At 37.7% G+C, this 25185-nt stretch overlaps 1 protein-coding gene across 2 annotated transcripts; it reads right to left on the bottom strand.

Moving 5' to 3' along the window:
* Nucleotides 1-385: 385 nt before the first annotated feature.
* Nucleotides 386-24600, bottom strand: LOC145495474 (dyslexia-associated protein KIAA0319-like protein). Of its 2 annotated transcripts, XM_081475099.1 has the most exons (29): nucleotides 24243-24596; nucleotides 23855-24154; nucleotides 22559-22589; nucleotides 22330-22380; nucleotides 20900-21297; nucleotides 20172-20551; nucleotides 19409-19577; nucleotides 18610-18642; nucleotides 17846-17887; nucleotides 17607-17711; nucleotides 17103-17200; nucleotides 15888-15981; nucleotides 14072-14164; nucleotides 13311-13455; nucleotides 12593-12657; nucleotides 12187-12287; nucleotides 11607-11666; nucleotides 10901-11065; nucleotides 10396-10487; nucleotides 9759-9907; nucleotides 8696-8847; nucleotides 8277-8415; nucleotides 7888-7958; nucleotides 7595-7686; nucleotides 6636-6772; nucleotides 5850-5972; nucleotides 5526-5616; nucleotides 3285-3379; nucleotides 386-2798 (listed from the first exon to the last, which is right to left on the bottom strand). In XM_081475099.1, exons 1-29 carry the CDS (start codon nucleotides 24349-24351, stop codon nucleotides 2668-2670), a joined length of 3711 nt encoding a protein of 1236 aa, XP_081331225.1. In that variant the 5' UTR covers nucleotides 24352-24596; the 3' UTR covers nucleotides 386-2667. The 2 variants fall into 2 exon arrangements, with proteins under 2 accessions (XP_081331225.1, XP_081331224.1); XM_081475098.1 differs by lacking the exon at nucleotides 386-2798 and having other exon boundaries at nucleotides 2805-3379; nucleotides 24243-24600.
* Nucleotides 24601-25185: the final 585 nt, after the last annotated feature.

Below are 25185 nucleotides of genomic sequence, written 5' to 3'. Positions count from 1 at the left end.
TCCGAAATTTATCCGACATTAGATAAAAAGTACCGCAAATTTTACGTCCGAAATAAAACGTCCAAGAATTTTACGTCCGAATTTTTTTGCAAGTAACAGCAGACGACAACAGCGAAACTTAGGGCGTCTTACAATTATGAACATATGTTGTTATTGATATCTCCTAACGATGTTTTAGTAACATTAATTTTCCTTGCTGCTTAAGAGTTTCTTTAAAACTAAATTTTTAAAAAAGATAGACGATGGATGATGTTTCATCCGAAACATGTCTTGTTAATACTGTTTATATGAATTTCAAACACATCGTGTGGTTTCCAAAGATCTTCCCAAAATGGCATACAAAGCTTTGAAAATGAACAAGACATGACAAAATGCTAATATTACAAAACTCTACCTATTTATTCATTCATCTTTGCTAATTTATTGTAGCAAATTATCTTGAAATTGTCCCGAGACAAGAACAATACATAAATATATGCTTGCCTATATCCTGACATGCACAAAATTTCCTTCGTGTATCCGAGACGCTTAAGCCTGGTTTTCACCAGCGACGCTAAGCACAAGCGCAAACACGATATTTAGTCTTATTTCACCGTGAAAACGGCCTTGTCACAGGCATAAGCACAAGCGCAAGCACAAGGACAAGGTTCAAAATGTTTCCTTTTTCTTGTGCTTGCGCTGATGCTTGCGTTTGCGCTGCAACAAGTGAAAACGAAATACCGCTCAGGCATAACACAAGCACAAGGATGTTTACTACACGTGGTTGTGTTTGGTCACTGAAAAACACTGGATCCGGATTACCGCGCGCGCCTAAACCGGATGATTTTGTTTGTACTTGTGTTTGCGTCGAACTTCGTTTTCACTATAGGGTCATCCCTATTGCTTGCGTTTGTGTGCTTGTGCTTGCGCTTGTGCTTGAGCTTGCGCTTGTGCTTGCGCTTGTGCTTGTGCTTGTGCTGAAAACCAGGCTTTAAAGTTCTCCTTGTTTCATCTATTTTACGGATATACCTTGTTCTATAAAACGAGTTTTAAAAGTAAGAAAATGCGTACTTTTATATATAAACAGTCGAACTAGTGATTATTTTAGCATACTGAGTAAACTTACTTGGTAAAATTTTAATGAAACACCATGACAACTCCTCCTTGGTTATCATTCACTTAAATCTCACTACCGCTTATGCTTCGTACGTATTGTTCTAAGGGCTAGCTTCACTGTTTCTTTAGTTTGTTTTATTATTTTCTCAGCCAATCCGGCTTACCCTTCTGAGAAGTGCGTGACGCCTCAAACAAGTTAAACAAAACAAATTAATTCCGTCATTTTAGTTTTAATGCACGGCTATGAAATGAAAAATGAAAGTGTATGTTACATAAAAGCCATGTGATAAGAGCAACATTTTCCTACAACTTGTCGCACAACAATGCTTCACTGTAAGTTGAAAAGCGTTGTTGTGCGTATTGCCATTCGTGTTGCATGTTGTGTAATAACTACTCTTGTGGAATAATTACTGTCTCTACGTTAAGGAGCTACGTCACGGTTTGCGCACCTTGAAACGTTTAGCCTAAATTTTCCAAGTCTGTCGTTTACAATCCGTGTTAATCTTCTCCATCCTTCTCCATCGCTGTTTCTTTATGATTTATTATTATCTCTTTGGTGTTTTTTCATCTTAATAAACTACAATTTTCGTTTTTTTCTTCAATTAAAAGGTAATTTTGTACGTTGCCCAAATAACTCAAAATGCCGTGACTGAGCCCCTTCAATTAATTTCCATGACTGTTAAAAACACGGAAAAAATGTTTGCAAATGAATGTAAACGTTCATTATTATCATTCTTGCCGCACAACAAGAACCACTTTATGCAAAGGTACAAGACGTAGGTAGAGAGTTTATAATATTACAAACAACATTATCCTTGCTGTGTTGCACACTAATAAATTAATAATTTCAAACTGCTGTTTGTAATACGGCGAAATATCTCGCTGGACATTTCATAGGTAAAATTTGTATAATTATAATAAACATTCCTCTCGTTATGTTGTGTACAATTCAACTCAACAATTCAATTCAACACTCTTAGGATACGAAATTTGACACATTTCTTAGGTTAAAACAGTTTACCAAATTTGAGAGTAGTATACCCACAGCAATGGAACAACGCTTTAAGTAAACTGTTCATTGTGGTTACTTTTCTTCATCCGTACTTTTAAAATCATTCATTGTTCAGTGTTCAATCCCCCTAGAAGTTAAAATTGTTTGAACAACGAGTCGTAAAATGTCCTCTAATGCAAGACTTTTTAGGTGCAAAGAAAAATGTCTCATTTAAGATACGCGGGGGGTGATTTACAAATTTGAATGCATACAGTGAGTGTTTGCGGTGAAAAGGGCCAAAGATGTTTTACCATTATCGGCCAAGTGATCTTTCCCAGCCTTCTTGATCGAGGTCGCAGCATATTAATAAAATTTTCTACGTGAGAAACACAGCAATGTTTGGTTCTTATGGTGATCTCTCTTTAAGTTTCTTTCTACAAGCCAGGCAAGTCTGTAAACTTAATGATTAAGTCATCACTGCCGTTAGATCTTGCACCACTGTCAGAATGCGCGTTCCTCTCGTGCTGGGATGTTCACGCTGACCACTATGTTATATATAGGATGCCCGTATGTACTCTATATCACGTATCTTTCCTTATATAACCATTCACCGAGCCGTTCATGTGCCGCTTTTTAACTTCAAAAACAGTCGACTCCGCATCGCTGTCCTCGTCCGTATCGCTTAACATCAAGCTTGTACTCAAGTATTTACCTGGAGGAAAAATAACTAAAATTGACGGATGATCTCATACCAACGTTATTACTGAGCCGATAATTATGGCGGCAATGACGTGATTGACAATTCAGAACTCAAAACAAGCATGAAAACCAATGGCAGGCACGAGAAAACATGAGACTAGAGGCAAGCAAGCGCGGGAAAACGTCTCAATGGTGCTAAGCGCGGAAAACACGTCACGGATGGTGAGCGCGGGAAAACGTTGATGAAGAGGGCGGGAAAAGTGCAAAATCACGCATGATTGGTCGAGGGAAAACAATCGATACTAAAAATGATTTTTGAGGTTGAAGAAGTGATCATAATGCGAAGCCCAAAAATAAAAATACTATATGGTTATCTTAAGAGATTCCCGTGAGATACTCTTAGCGGTATTTGCACAGGCTGGCTCTTGAACATATTTGAGAGTGAGGTCAGCAAACGAAATTCCAGCAGCAAAAGGGACAAACCCTTCGAGTCGCTTACCTCCTTTTGGTAGCATCTCCATACTCTCAAGCTTGTCATCTTCGTCCTCATCAATAACAGCGTACCGATGGCGCCTCTTCCCACGACCACGCCTCCTAAACAAAACCACATCAAAAAGTAAGCTCCTCTATCACAACCCAAACAATAACTTCTAGTAAACCTTTAAGGCACTCAAAGCGCAACTGATCTAAGTAGGCAACTCTGTTCAGTTTTGGAGACTACAATTTGCTGGTTCTCTCGGAGGCGTGATTCACATTCCCAAGGCTTTTAAAATCTTTACCATTCCTGCTTGTTTTTTGTTTTGTTTTATATTTTGTTTCATTTTTTTTTTCTTTTGTTTATCACAACCTGTTTGGGGTTTTCTTTCTTATTGAAATAACAACTTGAGCTCATCTGTACGAAGCCAAGAACGACAGTATCATTATTAACAACAACGACCAAGAGAAAACAACAAGAAAAGGAAAAATGGAAAGACTTGCAAAAATAAAAGAAATGCAAGGGAAAAAGAAATATAGCGGATAAAACAAAGTGACAAAGTGCAAGAAAATAAAATATTTATCACGAGAAACAAAGTCGGAAATAACACAAGAACGGTTAGAAGATAACCAAGGCATACAAATCTAACTCGACCTCTAGATGGTCTAAGGAATAAAACAGAAAAAAAATCAAATGGAAACAGAACTGTGGAAGAAGTAAATAGCGTTATATTTCATGCAAGTTACAAGATTAAGTAACACCATTCCCCACGAGAGCGACGTTGTTGGAATAAAGCTGTTGTTGTTGACGCCAAGACTGCGGTCCAGAAGGGCAAGGACAAGGACACAAGACATTTAGTCTTGAAGATGATTGTAAGACCTAGTACACCAAGCTAGCGGCGTCATGCAGTTTAGTTCCCTTTATCCAATCAAGTCAGCTTATATAAATTCCCAGACGGCGAGGGTAGAGGACTAACACATCAAGCCAGTTTTGTCATACAGTTTATTACCCTGTACCCTGTGCTCAAGTAAGTCTTTAAGTAGTTCCCAGAGGACGAGGGTAGAAGGAGCTAACATTCTTAAGGACGTTTAGAGCATCTGGCACACCAAGCCAGTTTTGCCTTACACTTTACCACCCTGTACCCAAGAAAGTCTGTAAGAAGATTCCCACAAGACAAGCGTATAAGAGGCTCACAATCTTAATGACAATTACAAGGTTTCGCACACCAAGTCAGATTTGTCATGCAGTTTACATGTAGTACCCTGTACCCAAGCAAGTCTGCACATACATTCCCTGAGGACAAGGGCAGAAGAGGCTTGCATTGTCAAAGACATTTCAAGCCAGTTTTGTCATGCAGTTTACATGCAGTACCCTGTCCCCAGGCAAGTCTTCAGCATACCTATGGTCAGTTGAAGAGGCATCCTCTGTACTAGCAGGGTTAACAGAGACTATAACCTTCTTACGACGAAGTCTAAAGATAGAAAGAAACAGATACAGGAAAGAAAACAAGGCAGACGACAATGGAGGCGTTGAACAATGAAGGCAAGGAGAGGAGACACGTTGAATGGAATAGAGTAGAATAGAAAGGAATGACCATGACAAAATTTGGATCAAGGGAATCCCATTTGTGACAGAGTTCCTAATTCGGGCTCTAGTAGCAAGACGTCGTTAATATCACAACTGGATGTTCTAACAGGCGAAAATACATCATTTTATCACTTCAAAGCTAATCAAACATTACTTGGGCAACGGTGATTTATTATGCTAGGAAGATTCGTAGAATTGAGCTTTTGTTTCAAGCACAGTATAGATAGGTCTAAAGAGTGATTTGAGGACTGTGTATGTACACTGTATGTTAGGATCCCAAGCAGCGTGGACTGTAAGAGTCACAGAGAACTCACAAGAACAACAAACTACAATTAGTGTCTACATGCCAGCTAAAATCGTTTAAGAGATGGCAGAAAAAACAAAAACAATGTACTAACAGAGAAGAACGGCAAGGAAAACTGCTTCGTTTAAAGACTGGAAACTTGCGACGCCTACCATCATAAAAAGGAGAAAGTTTTATGAACATATAAGACAACAATTACTCAGTAAATGCATGCCAGGATATAATTTACCTTGGAAAGAAAATGAACCAAGGGTGTTTGTTAACAGGGTAAAAATTGACCTCCTAAGTGATCTATCGTGAGCTTTGATATAACCGCAGTCATCTAAGGTCACACTCATATGAAACACATTACTAGTGTTGCATGTGATACGTACCTTCCCATGCAGAAACATATTGCCCACACTATTCCGCCAATAGCCATGATGATTCCAAAGATAATCACAGTTACATACAGTATACTCCAGTCTGCGAAAAACACAATCACTCTTAACAACAAGGAAAATATTGTGCAAGGCACTTCTTACACAAACATAATTTTGTCACGCAGTCTCACGAAAACAAGAGGGAAGGCGTTGCGTGACACCGAACGGCTCACAGAAGAGATAGCATACGACAGAAATTCTAGCAGTGATGTTACCTTTAGGAACATGGTTTACACCAAGCTTATTCTACGAACAAAAGACAACAAAACGTCTTACCACAATTGCTCTCTTTAGTGCCAAAGTGAACTTTGAAAAAATCCTGCATCCAGAAACTCTCACAGACACACAGCTTGGTGCTACGATCACAGTAGCCATGACCTGAGCAGTTATTCCTGCAAACTGAAAACATAGGAAACAGTGAGAAACTAGAGAGCGACATACAATATGACTGTGCAGTACAGTGGAAACATAGCTCTGGGCCACGGAGGTCCATCTGGAAACGATCTGTTATTCGTTATCCGGCTCAGTGTTTTTCAACAGTGACCATCCCTGTTCTGTTTTGGTTTTCTGTTATCACTGCGTATTGCCTTCCTTTGTAAACGGAAAGGAGAAGTGGGGGGGGGGGGGGGGTAATTCTCTTATATAAACTAAAGAAATATCTGCGGAGCTAGAGGGTATGGTTTTTTAAGCTGTTTACTGTGAAATATGGCATAAGCTTTAAGCATAATTTTTGTGTGAAATAGAATCTGCTCTGCCCTCTTGCCTGAAATTGGACATGATGTTTGAAGCTCTTCTCAAACGTTTATGCAAATGGAAGCTGATCATGTATTAAGGAAGGAATTCGCTCTCGAAAATCGCATAATTTTCGACTGAAAGAGGATAACAGGGTTAAAGAAGCAGGCTACACACCCCCACCAAACACTTTAAAGTAATCCCCGCTTCGCCTTGGTAAACCTTTACTTTGAAATTCAGTTTGATTTGAAGGAAAGTGTACGATTTACGTCCGAAAAAAAGAGACTTTGGGTTGCTGGCCATAACGAAGCTTATAACGTGGACACTTACTGTAAGGTTCAACTTTCAACATTCCAAATTCGAAGAAGCCTTCCTCGTTACCAATCTTGTCTTTTAACATTCCAGCGACTTCATAACCGTCCTTAGCTTCGAAAACTTTGTCCTTAACGTAAAACATCACCATCATACTGTGGGGACAAAAAAAACAACAACAAAAATTAGGAATCTCTTTTAAAAAAGTTGGCACACAATAATCCAGGCATTCTCAGGTACACTGCTGAAAAAAATAATTTCTGAAACTGGCCAAACGAACATGAATCGTTCTTAGGCCTTGTCCACACTATGCCAGAGGAATTTGAAAACACAGCTTTATTTCTAGCGTTTGGCCTACCGTCTACACTAATCCATCACGAAAACGGAGCTTTTTGGTTTTCCGTTTTGGCGTGGGCGGAAAACATTTCGAAAACGAAGCTCTTCGAAAGCGATGGCATGTGATTTCCCTAACCGAGTTTTCCTCAAACACAAATCTAAAATGACCGGTGATTGTTGCGCTTTCAAATTTCTCTGGCGCAGTGTGGACGGAAAACATTTGATGCGTTTTCAGAGTGAAGCCTCCGTTTTCAAATTCTTCCGGCGGAGTGTGGACGAAGCCTTAAGCATAGTCACAGAAAACTGGCGCTGCAGCTCCTTTCACTAAACCAGTTCCAGGTTGCATTTGGTCTCTGTTTCAAAAACATTCTTATGAAAATGTGTTTCGCTCACAGATTCATTCTCACGCAAATCAAACTCATTTTTCATGTGAAAAGTTTTGCACGAGAATTAGTTTTGAAACAGAGGTTCAAGGCAACTCGGACTGAAATGCCCCATTGCCTGAACGCTTCAGTACACGCTTTGTCGATCTCTAAAGGAAAAATACTCTGCAAGTCAAGAATCATTGTCAGATCTCTTCGCCTTGAAAAGCTTGACTCCTTTCAGGGATTTTTATGTGCTAAGTGGTGCTTGCTGTTTACCTGTGTCCAACTCCAGCTTCTTTCAAATGCTCCACTATGATGTCTTCATCCTGAACGTCAAGTATCACCGCCAGTTTACGAATCAACTGTTCCTGTCGAACCGAAAAAGATAAACCGAAAAGAAATTAATTTAGTGGTAAATAAATGCTCAGTTACCACGCTTCAATCTGGTTTCATTCTAAATACATGTGGGTTCTAAAGAGGCTTTAATTCTTTACAGTAAAAATCCACGCCCAGATACAAATACAAGCACAAGTATTTATTGTCATCTCGGAGTCTCCTGTGTCTTGTACCTTATTCTCCTCTGTGAACTTGGTGATATCCACGTCCAGATATAACTCCACAAGATGAGCACTGTTTTCATCTGCAAAGTGAGAAAATGTTAAGCTTCCAGGCATGAACAGTCGGATTACATCGAAACAGTCAACTTGGAGAAATGGACTTGGTATGCGTGAGGTTTTATATGCGCTCTTACTTGGACCAGTACTTCAAAACTTTGTTGTGCCGCTTTCAACAGCCAATAACCGCTTGTTCAAGAAAGCGCCTAGCAAACCCTTGGTCAACGTAACGTTCTGTCTTGATAACAAAAAGTTATAAATCTGCATGGGGAAAAACGCACTTTCTCTTTCGTGCAGGTCTATCAAACCTTTATCGTGTAATAATATCGAAATGAGCCTCGTACCTTCCTTGACAGTAAGTACCACGTGATCATTTCCCTTGAGACCCTTCCCATCAGCCACAGTGAGCCTAAACTTGTACATTCCTTCTACTAGGTTGGACAGGCGCAACACAGCTTGATGGTCGCTGTTGTTTATAACATCCTACAATGTGTCGACAAAAAAAAACCGAATCAATAGTGGACAATGTCTTAAAGGAGTTCAGTCACGTTATGTGGACTTATTTTAACCTTATACAAAATTAGCTTTAAATTGAAAGAAACTTGAACTTAGCGTTTTCTTAGGAACAAAAAAAACACTAAGGAGATAATAGTAAATCATAAAGGAAGAAGGATGGTTAAGGATGGAGAAAATTGACGCGAACTTAAAGAATTTAGTCTCAACTTTTCAATATGTGCAAACCGTGACGTATGCTAACACTTACACCAGCTGCAGGACTCTTGGGGTCACGTGACCACTCGTACTCGACAATCCCGTGATCATCATAGGACTTGGAACCATCCAGTGCAGCAGCTCTGTTTGGAAGATGCACAACAACATCTGGGCCGGCATTGGCTGTGGGCGGCTTATTGACATCTGGAAAGCCAATGTAGGATGTTGCAGAGTTAAATATCGTTTACATGAAGTAGGAAACAAAGATAACTATATCGCCTTGTAACTTTTGTACAATAACTTGCTTCAGAACATGACAAAATTTGGGGATACGTCTTGCTCGAAACAAAGTAATTGTTCACAACAAGATTACCAATTAAACTTCCAGCGAATTGAAGGTATTGTAACAATTTTTTGCCATCTAAACACTTTAGCCTGCATGGAAGGTACATACAGCGCGGGTAAAAAAGTAAATGCGGGAAATGCAACGAAAAGGCATGAAGAAAAGAAAACCATTCCCAGTATGTCGAAAAGAAAATTTGCAAAAAAAACGCAAGGATCTGTAAATCAGTGGTTTTAAATTTACGAATACCACGTGAATTGAAAGAGCTCAGTGGCCAAACGTGATTGTTCGGGTAAAGGCAGGCCTAAAAGAGTACTACTGAAAAGGGCTATTGTCAGTGGGTCAACAAAAGCAGTTGTTATACCTCCCAACTCAAATACGTTTTTCGACTGGAGGAGAACGTGTCACGTGTCATGGCTCAAAAACTCCTAAGGGCGAAAAAAATTCACTAACTCCCTAGGGAAACAACAACTTGCACTTTCGACTCGCACGTGATCAGGCCCTGTACCTTGTGATACCGCTGAAAAATTGTGTACTAGCCAGTATGAAACGAATAATTTTTTAGTAGTTTGTTCTATTTTTTAGTTGGGAGGTATACGGGAAACAGTGAGTTTTGTTTCTCTTCGACACTCAATGACTCGGGGAAACAAAACTCAATCTTTCCCTTGGGGCAAGTCATTAAGTGCTTATCAATCACTGAGTCCTAGTCAGGACTGCCATCCCTTAGACCATTACAGTAGATTAACTACCGATGCTTTATTTTGAACTTCACCTTTTTTAACATTAACAGCCACTGTATCACTTCCTGTGAGTCCTTTGTCATCAGTAACTGTCAGTTTAAACACATAGTGACCCTCCAGGAGTTTCTTTACTGTCACAATTTTCTCGTTGACTCCTGACATCTCAGCTTGGCGTGGACCGCTAGACGAATAGAGAACTAAAATTTAGTACAAAGACTTCTAAATCTGTATTACTTCTGGGAGTTTCTATGTACTACATTTTCAACAGATCTCATCAACTTGTTCGACCAGTATCATTGCATCTGTGTGATGTTGTAATGACATGATGTACATGTACTGTGTTCTAGAGGATTTGTTTAAATTTTGTCTACTTTATGACATTTCAAAGTTGTAATTGTTCCTTTGCATTACCGACACAAGTAGAATGTAGACAATGATACAGTGAGCTGTGCTAACAGTGTGTAATAAAAACAAAACCATGGATTATAATGCCTGTAAGCAATTAAACCCAACTTCTTTGAAATCCTGGTAGTTACATGCATGATTTGAAACATCTAAACAACATTCTCAGGAAGATATACAGCTGTAGATGTATCTGTAGGAAGTGCTCAGTAAGCAGACTGCAGTTACGTCAAGCATCAGACATGCTCTCTATACAGTTATAGTCACCTTGACTGCTCCCAGTGGTAACTCACAATCTTCTGATCATCACGACTTGCCGAAGCATCAAGGACTGTAGAGTCATCAGGAAATACCAGGTCCTAATCAAACATGGAGGAATTTGAACGTAAAGCATCTTCTTCCTTTTCCAAGTATATTACAAATAAAACTGGTCGTACAAAAATATTTGAAGCAGATGGCTTAATGGGCAATTCCTTCAATTAGACCCACCTACTGGGAATCATGCTACAAAACAAATATCCAGTCTAAGTTGATGAACACAACTACCATGATTCCCAGCAGGTACGTCGCAAAGAGGGGATTGGCCATTGTTAGAGAAGGCAACTGATTGTGCTATCTTTTTAAAGAATCTGGTGAATAACCCAGAAGAGTACCCAGTCCCAGTCATGAAGTGCATTGCTGTAGATAGTGATTTTTGCCAGTTGTTGCTGGCTACGTTTTTAAAATCCTGAATTAAACAAATCCATAAAGACCATAGGACATCCTTCCTTACCTTATCTGAACCAGCCACTGCCACGGGTGGTGCATTCTTCTCAGGTTGAACTACCACTGTCACACTGGAACTGGCTGTCTGTCCCCCTGTATCTGTCACTTTTAAAACAAACGTGTAGTCACCCACCACCATGTTGGACACCTTAAGAGTTGGCGAACTTGTACCCTAAACAAACAGAATTCATGTAACCATCATCATCTGTTCATGTAATCACACTGTCCACGTAGGCATGCAAGGCTTTAACCTAATTTACACAATACAGTAATTAAGATAGGAAACGTGTACCGTGTTTCTACCGAGCTACATGTATTGAAACAGGAGTGGAAGTTTGGGAGAGTGAGAAATGTTGTGGGAGTACGGGCTGAAAGGCAAGGATTTCCACAGCTTTCTTGAGTTCTCCCAAACTTCCACTCATGTTTTTATAACTCGATAGAAACACAGAGAAGAGGTTTTCTATTTCTTTTAGAAAATTCGGTGACAAAAAATGAAAACAACTTGTTTACTTTGATCATCAAAATGTAAATTGTCTTTCCTCATGCCATCATTATGTCAACAGCTCACGTACGAGTTCACTGTTTCTATCGAATTATTATTAGATTAAACATAATTTTAAACCAATCAGCATTAGCATTTTTTTTGAATGGACTATTTTTCTAAACCCATTCGGATTATGATGTATACTTCAACTTGATGGTACTGTGCATACCTGCATGTCCCCAACTGCTGGACTAGAGGGGGTCTTGCTCCACTCATAGCTGACAATCCCCTACAAAAAAACAGCACAAATGGTCCAGATCAAACAACAGTGGGATTATACAGTGTACTGTGTACATCAGTATACCAGTACTCATGTACAGTGGAACGCTGTTAATCCGGTCACCAACGGGTCACAAAAATCTGCTCGGCCCCTGGACATACTGTTCATGTATTAAAAGTATAAATTAAATACGAAAATGACTGACTGAGGTTTTGGACCAGAATAAACTGACTGTAATACATGTAACAAGTTGGCGCTTTTAAAAGGATGGCCGTAAGGCATGTAAGAGGCACAGTAGCCTGCATGACGTGCCCAACGAGCGTCTGTGTAGGAGGTTAAGGGCCACTGTGGCCTGATGGTTCATGTGCTGGACTGATGTGCCTGATGGGCCACCAGGCTCAAACACAGACTTGACAATGTACATACTTTATCATTGCTCATAGCTCACTGCATGTACATGCACATGTATTTGAATTTGTAGATTGAAACATAAAAACTGCATTGCAACAAATCATTTCAATCAGTCTACCTTGTCATCAGTACTTCCATTTCCATAAAGTGTCACATGATCCACAGGGAGTACAATCACAACATCATTCCCTGCACGTGCAACAGGTGGGTAATCTTTCTCTGATAAGAAGAAATATGAAAAGCGACATTTGTTCAATGTGGATGTCTGGCAGGCCTTTGCAGATAAATTCCAAGCATGACATCAAAATAATTATAAATTAACATATTTTCCAATTATCAAAGTAATTTCTAACTATTAACAGTCATGTTAAATACATCTTCCTATTTGGATAAATTCCTTTTTAGTGTTCACCTTCTCCTGAAATGACCAGATCCTTCTTTCTCACAGTACACCTGCTTGTATTTGTCATAAAAGAGCTAAAGAGAAGTTACTGTACATGCAGGAATCGGAGACTGGTCCTTACCATCATTGACAGTAACTGTCGCTGTTGTGGAATCTGATTCACCATCTGAGTCGGTAACAGTCAGCCTAAAATTGAAAAGCACATTTAACACTGAAATTAATTTGCAGTAATTAAAGCTTGCAAGTAATAATATTTTTGTCAAATTGCAGGCACTTGAAAACTATTACTCATTGCGTTCTGGACTGGAACCAAGATTCATAGACAAACCCCAGCAAAACCTCCATGCACGATGAACATCTAACTTACAGACTGTGGTTAAAGGGTTTGGGTAGGAAAACTGTGTTTCTTAGGAAAGATACTTTACCATACCCCAGTACATCTCTCCACCCAAGAAAATAAATGATAACTGGCTAGCAGTTAGGAAAAGTAGACAATTTTTTTTTCCCCAAGAGCTGTAGGGGAAGGTGAGATTTACAGTCAAGAAAAGTACATAGATCTACATTTGTACACGTAACACTGCAATGTGCCATTACTCGTAACCATCCACTCTTAGAAGAAAACAACGTACTGCACAGCACTGTAACTATTTTTTGTTAATTTGAGATAATTGCTGCAGTTGTTCTCATTTTACGTCTGTCCTCAAACCTACACTTTTTATACATGTACACCACATGGACATGTACATGTATGGCAACCACTTGGTGAGCACGGTTTTGTATTAAACACCATACAGCTAAAAGCTAAATAGCCCACTTGGTTTACCAGAGAAAAGACCTACTTGAATGTGTAGATTCCAGGCACAAGGGACTTGAGCTGAAGCACAGGAGTGTCCACTCCAGAACTCATCATCTTTGTCTTGTCATTAAGAGGACCTTTCACTTCTTCCCATTTGTACTGAGTGACTTTGTCATCATCAGAACTCTCTGCAACACATACATGTAACAGGGAATTTAAAAAGTTACAACATTTGCAGTTAGTTAGTCACTTAAGCATTTTTTTCAAATAGCCTAAAAAAATTCAAAGTTGTGACACATTGCTCTAATTTTTATACCCATTTTCCCTGGCTACCAAAATTGGTCAGTAAAGCACATTATTTTCATGTTGAGCTGCACTTACAATGCTTTTCATATATATTTACTATGCTACTACACTGTATGTTTGCAAAATGTGTGCCCTCAGAGAGGGAAAAGGGCAACAACCATCAGAAAACCTGTTCACGAGTCTACAATAAAATGCACCTGCAGTACATGTACATGTAATGTTCACTATATTATTAACATGAGTCTGCAGAGTCATACAAAACATGTTCAGCTATGATACAATGCATCTGCAATACTAGAAGTGTTCACTGTACTTGGGAGTCCAAAAGAATTTGTAACTTACATGAAATGACTTTAAAATTAGTTCAGTCTAGCATCATATAACTTAATGCGGTCCTGTTTTAATACAACCAGATGTACCGTACAATGAACATGTTACATATATGATTAAAATTGCAACTACAACAATGAAACTGCTTTATTAAATTAATACACTCACTTGAGCCATCAAGAACCACCTCGTTAGTTGGGAGAGTTATAGTCTGTTCCTTGGGTGAGATGTCAGCACGAGGTGGCTTGTTCACTCGAGGAGCTATAAAGAAAATCACAAAAAAAGTTGCAGTGATCTGACTCGATCCACATGAAGCTATTCGAGGAAAAGGTTGTTGTTATTCATCGTAGTGGATGCAATAATAAAGTGTATTATCGTTTGTCTCACGATGTAGTCACTTGAGATGTAGATCATGACGTTTCAACTGCTTACTGCTAGTCTTCTTCAGGCGATAAGGTCGACTGATTGCACACTATCATTCATATCACAAAGGTCGGCTGTGATTGGTGCATTTCAATTCTCCTATTGTTCCATTGTTCCGGTGAGTAGCTGTTCCCTCAGTGGTCCGCTGAGGGAACAGCTACTCGCCGGAACAATGGAACAATAGGATCAAAATGCACCAATCACAGCCGACCTTTGTGATATAAATGATACCGTGCAATCAGTCGAACTTATCGCCTGAAGAAGACTAGCAGTAAGCAGTCGAAACGTCGCTATCTACATCTCAAGTGACTACATCGTGAGACAACTGATAATACACTTTATTATGAAGCTATTCTCTAAGTAGACATTTACATAATCCACGCATACTGGAATGCAATCCATTTCAAACTCAACTCGTAAATAACAACTTTGACATTAACACCTCAGTCTTCAGAATGATGCTTGATGCATCAAAACATCAGTTAACAATATTTTTAATAGATTATTACCAAATAATCAGAATCCCTCTGTAATATAAGTACGGTGTGTATACATTGCAAAAATGTGAAAATGCATCAAAATGTTAACACAATCATTTGATAGTTCACAAGCATTCATATAGTAACTTAAGTCAAACAGACCTTTTTACCAATTCAGCGGTCATTTTGAATTCCATTGTAAGTTTCAATTAGCCATTACTTACATGTACATGTATCGGATACTAGCAGGGCAAATACATACTAATTTGCACCCTGAGCATGCCATAATGTCTCTCAAAACAACAGAAATCAAAATGGCCCCAAGTTCAAATCCTAGGTCACACTTTGTAAATAGCCAGCTGGTCTGCCTACTGCCAGTTGGGATTCTTAACTATGTTACGTTTATTAATTTTGAAATATTTGTTCCCTTTGTTTTGGTGGCATGTCTGTAAATTAGCTAAGCTTAGTGCTTGTATACAGTAGCTAAGTGCAGGACCAAATAAGATTTACATTTACATTTACAATGGTAAAAAAGTCGTACTATTATTTTTTTTAATGGTTCTAACTTATGATCTATTGAGTACTGTAGATCTACATGTATAATTTCTTTTAGATACATGTAGACGATATCATTAATAATGTTTTTTGTTGTTGTTGTTGTTGTTGTTTCTCTAAATATTATATATAGTAAAACAGGTTCATTTACATGTACATGTATGTAGATTCCTTGTTGCTGTGTATCTGTTCAGTAAAAGATCACAGTCGTAAGATGTCAAAATGTGGTAAGAACATCAGTGACAGTGGGCTATTGCTTTGTGTGCCATATTTTGTTCTTACCACATACAATGTCATCTGTGATCTATTACAGAAAAGATGCATGTCAACATGGAACCTATTTGTTAAGGGCAGTACATGTAGATGTACCGTACATGTATATCTGACAAGTACTGGCAGCATTACCAAAACTAATGTGGCTTCACAACATCACCAAAATGTATGTACAGTAAAGATGACATACTGTCAGTAACATGTACATGTATATATGAGGTATTATAGCATAAATCATTCGACTCAAAACCCACCTGGAAGAACAGTGACATTGATGAATGCAAATCCATAAGCTTGATTTGTTCCTGAAACCTTCACTTTGAACTGGTATGTTCCTGACTGATCAAGCTGTTAAGAATTAAGATAATTAATGGATTAATTAAATAACATTTAAGAAATAGAAAACATGTACCATGTTTCTGTCGAGTTTTGGTATAAATCTACTAGCGTTCTATCACGAATGCCATCCTCTGATTGGCTATGCTACTCACGTTCTATTCTGTGAAAGATAGTGAGTTGCGTAGCAGCGTGCGCTAGGGGCCGCTTCTTTGTGTTTTCGTAGTGTCTGTGAAGAGGATTTAGATGAAAGTTTTGAACGACTAGTAGATTTATACTAAAACAATTAGATTATTTGCTTTCGGTTTCTATGCGTGATAGTTGACTCAGTCTGCACCCTCATCAACTATCACGCGATAGAAATCTCAAGCTCATAATCTAACTGTTTAATAGAAACACGAGTGGAAGTTTGGGAGAATGAGAAATGCTGTGGGAACACAAGCCGCAGGCGAATGTTTCCCCAGCTTTTTCAAGTTCCCCCAAACTTTCACGAGTGTTCTATAACTTGATAGAAACACACAGAACATGTTTTCTATTTCTTTTAGAAAACACTGTTATGAAAAAAAGGAAAAAACTTGTCAACTTTGATTATCAAAATGTAAATTCTGTTTGCTCGCACCATCATTACGTCAACAGCTCATGCTACAATGTAGTTCTGTGTTTCCATTGAGTTATAGAAACACGATTTTTAACCAATCAGTGCACATATTTTCTTACGACTGTTTTCTAAAAATAATTAATAATTGTATATAGTAGAATGCTAGGTATAGTTGTAGCAGGGTATGTTTTGTAAAATACAAAAGAATGTAATCTCTTTCCATAAATGCATGACAGCAGTCGTCCCTTTGTACATAATATCATGTAATATTTGATGTTCATGCACATAATTAATTTTGTATTCACCTAATGTCTGCTTATTATCTTTTGTCAGGAAATTTTCTCCAAAAGAATATCATCTTCTTAAAACAAGCCCAATTTACATACATGTACACCGTACATGTAAAACTACCACATATGCTCTTGCATACATGTACATCACGTGAATGTTTTGGTTTCTTGTAAATATGTGTTTATTTGCTTGTTTGTTTTTCCATTTGTTTGTTTTCAATATTTTCCAAATAATTATTATGTACCTGACTAAGTATGACTCTCCTTGAGTCCTGTCCTTCCATGTAGCCATGACTGCCTTCAGGGGCTGAAATTTGCTGCCAGTGATACGAGTATGGATTGTCTAATGAAACAAAATCAATTAGAGAAAAAAAAACTTTCAAACCTTATTAAAATGTTCATCCACATTGTGAAGGGTTTTAAATTAGTAATTTACTACATGTAGGTACATGTATGATTTTTTCTAAATTCATTTGAGTTAAATATTTCTCTTTTACATGTACATGTAGTATTTCACTTTATGATAAATAACACGAGAAAACACCCAAAGATTTAACTGCTCTGCAAATCTTCTAGCACTACACATACATGTGCAGGTCAACCAACAGAGAGAGTGATTTTCAAAAAAAAATGATAAAAATGCACAATTTACTGTAAAATGCTTTTTGTGTACTATACAGCTATATATTTTATTATTATTATATACATTGTACAGTAGCCAAAAGCATTCCTCTCAATTTAGTTCTCACCTGAGGTCTCCTTGGGCCAGGCACTTGCATACAAGCTTACTGTGTTCACAGGCAATGTTAACACTTTGTTGTCTCCAGCAGAAACTTGAAGGGATGGCCGTGGTGCTAGGGGAAGAAAAATTAAATCTCAGTTCAAGATATGACAATAACTAACATGCACATAGTACATACGTGTACATAAATTTATTTAAAGCTGATGGACAAAATTTACTTTAGAACACACCACAAATTTAACTGACCTCCAGTGGGTGGTTTTAATGTGTTTTTGGACAAAGTTGTTTCTGTCAAAAAAAAAAAAAAAAAAAAATGGATCAGTAATCAGAACATGTGTACATGATTTTACAATGTACTTAAAGATAGATTTAAACTAAGTTCATGACTGATCATACTTAAATGTACCACAAGAAATTAATTGTCCAAGGGAGACAGAGTAAGAAAAAACATACACAGCTCTGCACTTTTCTCTAGCATGCACAAAAATAATTCTATTTCAACGACATGTTCAATAAAAGGGTTTCAAACAAGTCCTGTGGTTGTACTAACTGCCAATAAGCTAACAAAGATAACCAACTTGCATCAAACAAGCAAAATGTTTTGAAGATCAGAAAAGGTATACATATGTATATCGTCACTGATTAAAATGCATGGTAACCGTTTTCAAAAGAGCTCTTGAAACGATGTATACATGTACATGTACATGTTTACTAATGTTCCTAATTTCTACTTTTTTAATATACATACACGTACATGTAGTCTCAGACGTCTCATGCAGTGTGAAAGTGGTAATATTTTAAAGCAGTGTTCATATAGCAATGAAATAAAATAAATGGGAGCTTCCCAATAATTATAACACCTTACTGTTTGTATAAATGTACAGCCACAGTAATATATTTTTTTAAATATTTTGCATTCATGCTAAATGTTACTAACTTACAGTAAACACTTACAAATAAAAGTACATGTACAACTGTCATGCAGCTTAAAAACAAGAATGACTTCTTACCCAAATTATTCTCAGTGTGATTAGTGATCGGCACTGAAATCATGTAAAGCAGTGTTAACAGACAACCCTCCTATATTACTTTACGTATGGTGTATGTTGTACATGTAAACCTTAAGCTAAGAAAAACTTGTACAAAAGGATGCAGTTTTCTTATTGTTCTTCTTAAAAAAAAGAAAGTTTAGTAGACCTGTACATTAACTAATTTATTAGCTATTTACAAGTCTACGTGATCTGTATCACAAAACTTGGCCCCCCCAGGGACCAGTCAGAATGCTGAATAATTATTTTAGCTTATTAACCATGTGTGAGGTCTGTATTGGGAAAATATCTAACCTACAGTATGTGACAGTCTTGACAGCAGGGGTCAAACAGTGATTAAGGTCCATACAAAAAACACAGAAGGCCAATAAGAAATTACATGTATTATTCTCTCAGTATGGTCCTGCACGGACTTGCTCAATTGCAGAAACTTACATTAAGAAAGTCCAAGATCTGGATAACTTATACGTGTACTACAATGCAGTGCTGTATGTACCATTCTGAATAGCCTTACATGTACAGGGTGTTCATTAGGCATCGGGGATCGGAGAATTCTCCGGCTACTACGTAGAATTCTCCGGCTAAATTTCAAAGGCCTGTAGCCATTTTTTTATTTTTAAAAAATCATTCTCCTGTTACTTTACACTACTCTCCTGCTATTTCAAATATTAATGAAAACCCTGCATGTACGTGCATTTAAAAATTGCCCCCACTTCCCATGTTGTAATAGCAGAGATAACAAGTACATCTGTACACTTGCCTGCAGTAACAACTGGAGGAAGTGCTGAAGATACGTTGTCACTGCTTTGAGCCAAGTTAACATGATCAGTGTCACTAGTGACGTTGACAAGTGTTGGCTGGTTCACTGCACCTTGCAGTATGGAAGAAACAGTCGATACAGGGCTGGCTGGTGAGGGCAGTGGGCCAACCTACAATAAAACACACCAACAAAAATTTATACATTCAATAGGCCACTTTCAATACAGCAATTAAAATTTCTAACTTGGCTACAAGGCTTGGGGAAACAAAACAAAGGAAAGTAATTATTTATCCCACAACCTTGATGTGCTTTCTTTTGCTTTATTACCCCCAGCCTAGGAGCCACGTTAGAATTTTAATTAATACATGTATATCAAAATGCCCTATTACAGTATTATAGAAACTGTATAGCACAGGAATATAATTTACAGTACTGAGCTAGATGTAAATGTAGAGTAGACATGTACGGATCACCTGAGCTTACAAACTTTGATGAACATGTACATTACATGTACATGAACATTTTTTTTCTTTTTTGTTACTCATTCCTCTCTTTAGAAGCTAATCTATTTTACTAGGGCATTTTTATAAGAAGAAATTAATTTTTGTGTTTCAGAAAGTTTGGGGCTATAATTAATAAAATTAAACAGGACCAAATTTGCATTATCCTAAATCATAATAATTATTATGTTACAGCACTTGTGCACTTATAGCTAGGTACCACAATAAAATAAAAACATTCTTGAAAATAAAATGTCACTCACTTTTTCTGTAACATTACTTTGTCCATCCTGAGGAGGTGTTAGAGATGTGTTTTGAGGAGTAATGTCTCCAATAACAGATGATAGCTGAATTTGCTGCTGTTCTGAAGGGCTTATCTCTCCTAAAGAAGCTTGCAGAAAACTTTGATTTTGCACGGCTTCATTCTGCGTCATTGGTGTCAGTGATGAAGACCTGACTGTATTTACAGCACTTGGTGGCCTTGTCACTGAAAGTTCTTTTGAAGTGTTTTGTAAAGAATAGTTTGTTACAGGTTTAGCAGTTGTAGTTGGTCCAGATTCATCATCGCTATGGGTGAGTAATTTCTTCAGGTCTTTGGAGCTGTTAGCATCCAGTGATTTCGTTTGCTCTTGTGTACTTGATTCTGAAAGAAATCCGTAACCAAAATGACTAATTAATGCAGATGTTTACAACACAAGAGAAAAAAGACATTCAGCATCAAAAAAAAAAGAAAGATGTTTTCTCTTTCCTAAATTTTCAAGCTGTTGTTGTGCACCTCTTTGTCAGAATGGGAAATTAAATGATAATAAATTGTATGTACATGTTTTTCATAATTTAGTAATAAAACAGAAAAAGTCTTTAATCTCAAAGTTTGACTGCATGACTTGTACATCATACAAGTATTTAAAAACTTTTTAAGGAGTTTGTTGTCACAAAACTTTCCAGAAAATGGAAAATTTCTTTCTTAATGTACATAGTAGCTTATACATACCTAATTCAGAAATACCAAGCTTGACACATCCTTTTGCTTCTGCAGATCCCTTGGGTGGTAAAGATGTGCAGTTCGGCAAAATAACAGCCAAATAGTCAAACTCTCTTGCGACCCTAAAATCTGATTCACATACAGTACTTTCCAGCACTTCACAGTCTTCTCTACAAAGCCTGATTGGCTTAGGTTTATTTGAACTTGAACAATAGGGGTACGTACTAAGGCAAATAGCTTTCAGCGCATATTTTGCACAGACTTCCAGAAGTCGTGGCTTGAGAAGACTGAAGGGACTTCTAAGGCTCTCCTCTAGTATCTTGGGATTTTTGTTTATGTACAATAGTTTGTTTTTATCTAAATAATTGTTGCAGATGTGACCATGGTAGTGATGGCAACTGGCTTGTCTGAGGAAAAAGAAAAGAAAGCTTTGATTCAAAAACTACATGTACCCTCAATTGAAAATGTCTTATGCTATGCAGGGCAGGAAAAAAAAGCTGAAACAACAAATTTCAGTCTTCACTTGTCCTCACTTACATGTAAATATAATTACTAGCCTGATATATTTGCAACAAAGCATCCAAGAAAGCAGCTATTATATGACAATCAGAGGAGAACGCAAACAAAGTACACTTGGATTTTAAATCCATCCCTGCTTTCAATTCATTGTTTCGCTCATCTGAAAGTCTAAGTTTTTCTAAGTTTTTGTTTTTTCCTGACTGCGCAGGACCCAGAAAAACCAGACTGATATAATGTCTACAGGTTACTCAGTCTATGAATTCATGTATTATGGACAGCTCCATAAAACAGACACTGTCCGTTTGGAGAGCTTAGACTGTACTGTAACTCTACCATTCTTCACTGATGAAATCCCTACTTTATGCATACATTGTACAAGTTGTACACTGCATGACACAACTTAGCATTTTCATTTGTTTTATATTACTACAGTTTTTTAATATATAATTAACACCATACCCCAAAACTAAGGAAATTACCAAATTGTACCAAGGGTAAAATTGAATCACAACCTGTATAAGTAGGATTACTGCAAAATGTAAATAAATACTTATAACTATAAATACAGTCCAACTTATAGCAAGCAGCCACCTACATGTATTAAGCGGCCACCCCTTACTAAGCAACCGGTTATCAAAGTCCCAAATTTATTGTCAGTAAAATACTGCCAATAAAATCCCCTACTAACTGGCCACCTTTGGGTCATACCAATGAGTGAAGACATATAAGCGTCTGTAATAGAAGGTGACGAGTGATAAAAACATTCAAATGCATGTTTATAATGATTGTCTTAAAGTGACTCAATGTTCACTAAGAAATTACCCTGATGTTGAAATTATTCAAAGTAATCAAACCTCCATTAAGTGGCCACCTCCCATTTCCTGGAGGATGGCCACTTAATAAGGGTTCATCTGCAATACCTTTTCTCTCTAATAAGTTCCTTGTCTGGATCATAATCCAGGGCGTTCCTACTATAAACGAAACAAAAAAGTAAATTTAAAGTACATAGTAAATATTTTATGTATGCAGATGTCAATTCAATTTATGATCAGAAAAATGGAAACACTAAAGAAATTATGTCTTGTTGGTAGAAAAACCACAAATAATTAAGGTGTGTGTTGCATAGAAAAGAGAATGTGCAATACCAACCTTTCACGGTCCCTTTTCTTTAAAAACTTGGCTGAAAGGTAAACCAGAATTAATTACTTGATATTTCATATCAGAGGAAAAAACAAAGATCACTGCTACCAAAGGTATCATAGATTACACCTTTGTGGTAGTGGGGGGGGGGCAGCTATATAAGGTCCTGTGTGTTTTAGTAAATTTAAAGAGTTAAATGAGTTATAAATACTTGTAAAAAACAAATAAATCTTGGTCTATGTGCACGGGACTTTTCTGAGGTTAGAATGTTTTTCAAATTTGACATTTTCAGGCACCATAGTATGGCAGACTTTGTTCAAAATGCATTGAACATGAAGGTTAGTGAAAACAAAATTCATGATCAGGGGTGTTGAAAATGCAACAGTGATCTGCTGACCTTCCAAAATGATTTGAAACTCAGACAGGCGACAAGCCTACAGCAGCTCAATATTACTGCCAGTCATGTCAACATTCAATGATACAAACATGTCACAACTTGTCCCTTAAAGTCAACTATATAAACATACGGCAATGAAGAAATATGAGACTTCCCATTCATAAAGAGATAATGATCTGATGATAGGTTGCTGCTTGCACAATACTTCTACATTCGATTTTTTTCATTTTTCATTTGCTTACTGTCAAATCTTCACCTGAAACTTAAGATTAATAACTAGCTCCAAGGAAACCTTTCTCCCTCAAGAATTTAAAAGAAATAAATAATTAATTCTCTTGTTAAGCCGTGATCTTTCAAGCATTTCCTTAACTTGAAACCACACAAGCATAAAGTCTATTTAAGTTGACTCAGCTGCTTTTAAGATTTAGATGAAGGCAACCATAAATTATAAAGACAAAATATTTGATCAACTGGCTTTTGGATCGCTTACAACAATTGCAAAAAGCTATAACGGAGATTGTCTCCTATACAGGTACCAAGAGTACAACGAACAAATATGAACAGGGCTTTCAGCTGACCAGACAAAAGGCGCTATATTATGAACTTTTTAGTCTTTGATCACTTCGATTTTCTTCCAAACTAAGAAAAGTACATAGCTCCAGTAGAGATTAACAACCTGATTGCAACAGAGGTGTCAAGAAGCTAAAAACTTTCCATCAGAATGCCACACTTTAAGTAGCTTTTAGTTAATCGGATTCAAGCCTACGTTGCAGGAATTCAGTTGTCTCATACAATCAAAACCATTGTGATCTCTCGCAATTTCCAGCGCTGATGTGTGAAAACAGCACTTTCGATCGCTACTTTCCGTGGGATATTGCTAATCTGAGACAAAAATAAACTCAACTTACCAATGTTCCGCACGAAAATTCGAGGAGCCACAATCCCCGATCGCTTTACAACTTTCTGCGGCATACACGCATCAGCGCTTTTACACTGAACAGAAAAGCAACCACCATTGACAAGCAAGGCTAGTTCGCATGAGTCATTTGCACAGCATAGTTCTTTGCATGTTTTCATACTCGTAGTGTGTTTGAGAATTGAAAAATCGCCAGCCCTGGCGCCTTCTCGAAGAGTAGCTCTGTACCATTCGCGGCCATCTTTGGTACACTTTTTCGCGTCGATGTTACTCGACTTCGAAGCCACAATTCCTGCAATAAACGTTAGCTTGGGTTAAGAAAACTGCACCAGAAACACAACGAATCAACGAATTTTCCATGAACACAAATCCACACTAACCTAGAAATATTAAGACATATAAAAAACGTAGACCAGTTTCGTGTCGTGACTTCCAACAGAGCGCGCACTCCACAGAAGCCATTGCATATCCAACCAAGCTGAGTTTCATTCGAATTTATATCGCTAGAACTCCAAACGACACTGTGTAGCACCAAAACTGTTAACTTGAACGATATAACGTTCAAACGCTTCCTTGTAACTGATATCCATCGTTGTAACCCGAAGAATGAAATTAACAGTGCCACATAACAATTCAAATTCCCGCAAATCTTCACTTCCTTCAATACACGGCCGCCATCTTGATCGGAAGCTGTTTATGGTTTATTGATAACGATGACGTCACCTATACGGGAATCTGTGGATATTCGAAGCTCATTGGTTTGAAATCAGCTGAGTTCAGACGCAGAGTGAAATATGATTTTTGGATTTCAGTGGTGCATATTTCAAAGCATAAATACATGCTAGGTAACGTGCTAAAATAGTAAGATTTTTCTTTCATCGGTCTTGGTTTTGGGAGAATAATTTCTAAAGAGAATATTTATAAAGAAAGTCACGCTCTGGTTGATCACGTGACACTGACGTGGTCAAATCGAGCACGATTGGAAAATTAAGAGAAATTTGTGCTCAAATTAAATATTCTTCAAAAGAAACACCAAAAAAAGGCTTCTTATTTTAATCGTTCTAGTTCCCAGAGCCTTCGGTTCTTTTGGTCACGTATTTTAAAAAACGTAGCACTGGGGACAAGAATCATCCCCAGTGATCCAGGTACGGTCGCTACGGTCGCTTCGAAAAAAGGTTCAGCGGCGATCGTTGTGAATAGATATGACGATGGCAGCAATTATATATGGAAACTGGTAGTCGTGATTATAAGGATCGCTCAACATTTTTGGAGCAATCGCTACAATATATATCGCAGAGATCTTTGCAGTCTAGCTCGGCAGTC

The sequence above is a fragment of the Orbicella franksi genome, chromosome 8 (genome assembly GCF_964199315.1).
Source record: "Orbicella franksi chromosome 8, jaOrbFran1.1, whole genome shotgun sequence".
Classification (NCBI taxonomy): domain Eukaryota; kingdom Metazoa; phylum Cnidaria; class Anthozoa; order Scleractinia; family Merulinidae; genus Orbicella; species Orbicella franksi.
This window is presented reverse-complemented; position numbering and strand designations above follow the sequence as displayed.